Below are 1,985 nucleotides of genomic sequence, written 5' to 3'. Positions count from 1 at the left end.
CATGTAGGACAACACCACCTGCAAATCCCAAAATCAGCTCAGGGGATCCCTGGCCAGCCCCGCTGCTCACCTCACCACCCATCTCTGGATGCTGAGCCCTGGGGACACGTCCCTGAGTGGGCTGCTGGGATCCCTTTCCAGTGTGCAGCTCCCAAACACCCTCCAGAGGGGCCCCCTTAAAGAAGGGGCTTGGGAATTCCCAGGCCACGGCCACCCCATGCTCACTCACGCCTCCAGAAACCGCTTTTATTTTCCCCCCCTGGAGCTCAGGAGCTGTTTGGGTGCATCGAAGGTGCCAGGTTTGCTCCCTGTCAGAGGGAGGTGCAATGGCTGCTGGGGACACAGGGGGACAGATCCAGCCTGCAGACACCGTAACCCCTGCGCGGGTCCTGGCCGAGGGCACGGTTCGGGATTTGCTCCCGGCACAGGATTTTGGGTGCCCGTGAGGGGTGCAGTGGGGCCAGCACAGAGCCCCTCCCACACCAGCCACAGGCCATGACCAGAATCTGCCCTGGGGGTCACCCCACTGAGACCCCCCTCTTGCTGCCACGCGGCCACCAGAGCACCCGCTGTCCCCACGGTGTCCCCACAGTGTCACCCCAAGCTTCAAACTCCCACTTGGAAATCCTGACACCGCAGGAGTTTCCTGGACAGCTCACGGCACATTCCCACCAGGCTCCACTCACCAGCGAGGCTCGCTCCGGGCTGGCTTTCCCTGCCGGGATGTCGTGGGGCCCTTGCCTTCCTCCGATGCTCTCCTCCTCCTCCTTCTCCTCCTCCTCTTCCGTCACCTTGGCCCCTGCTGCAAAAAAATATTAACCAGCACTCGGAGGCGAGTGGAGCCAGCCTGAGCAGACAGAAAAGAGGGACTTACCTCCCTTGTCCCCCTTCTTGTGGCTCTGCTGCTTCCCAAGTGAGACAAAAAGGCCGGCAGAGCAGAGAAATTCAAAACAGGGAGGAAAATGCTGCTTTTCTCCCCGGCTCGGTGCCCAGCAGACAACAAACAGCCCAGCTGGGGCCAGGGGGACTCGCAGCCTCCCGGGCTGGCTCGGCGCTGGCTGGAGTTGTCAGCTGGATGCCAGAGAGCAAACACGGTGAGGAAAGGCACCATCTGACCCTCCTGCCACAGTTCCCAGCGGCTGCAGTTGAAGAGCAGAGTTAAAATTGATTTACACCTCTCCTAGGCCAGACCCGAGAGCTCAAAGGGAAGGTGGCAACACCAAAAAAAAATTAATTTAGAGCTGGGTAGAAAAAGAAGGGTTTGATTTCGATCTGTAAACCTGAAGGTTCGTTGTTCCTTCTGCTCAGGGCTCACCCCTGGAACTCGGGCCTGTCTGGGCAGGATGCACAGGCTCTGCTGAAGGGCCTCATGCCGGTATCTCAGAGAAGCAGACGTCGGGGTGGAGTCAGGGTTTGGCTGGTGGTTGGGAGGGATTGGGGTCCCAGCAGCATTATGATCCCCCAGGCAGCATCACCCACCCCTGCAGAGCTCTGAGCAGCACAGGGATGGATTTTTGGGGGCTTTAAGCATCCGGCAGTGACCCTGGAAGTGCCCCCTTGCTGCTCCTCAGTCCCTCTGCTCTTGCCTGCTGGACACCCTGTGGTACCCAGTGTGCATCCAGACTCGCCCAGTTTGGGAAGGGTTTGAACAGGACCTGTGGGGTTCACTGATTCCAGCTTTAGCCCCCATCTCCAGCAGCATTTCCCCTCCTTCTCCCAAAGACAAAACCGGTTTCTCAGTTTTACAGAGAGCCCCAATTCCCGCAGGCTTCTCCATGGACTGAATTGCTCAGAATAACCACAGAGCTGCAAACAAGTCTAAACTCCTGTTTGCAGTGGGGGGTTTCTGTTTGACAGGCCAGAACCATTTCATCAGCCTGTCCTAATTATAAATATGACCTTTGGGTTAGACCAGACCTAGAACAATACAAGCCCAAGTCCAGTTCAGCAGCCTGAGCCCTTCACCAAGCTCAGGACGGACAGTG

General features: G+C 58.0%; 1 protein-coding gene across 1 annotated transcript in view; it reads right to left on the bottom strand.

Annotated features, from left to right (window-relative positions):
* Positions 1-1,985, bottom strand: part of SARDH (sarcosine dehydrogenase) — a 27,374-nt gene that overhangs the window by 21,280 nt on the left and 4,109 nt on the right. Inside the window, exon 2 of the mRNA XM_017745406.1 lies at positions 1,011-1,058. Coding sequence (XP_017600895.1) covers positions 1,011-1,058 — 48 coding nt within the window. The remainder of the gene's footprint in view (positions 1-1,010; positions 1,059-1,985) is intronic.

Source organism: Corvus brachyrhynchos, unplaced genomic scaffold (genome assembly GCF_000691975.1).
Source record: "Corvus brachyrhynchos isolate BGI_N302 unplaced genomic scaffold, ASM69197v1 scaffold59, whole genome shotgun sequence".
Taxonomy (NCBI): Eukaryota; Metazoa; Chordata; class Aves; order Passeriformes; family Corvidae; genus Corvus; species Corvus brachyrhynchos.
This window is presented reverse-complemented; position numbering and strand designations above follow the sequence as displayed.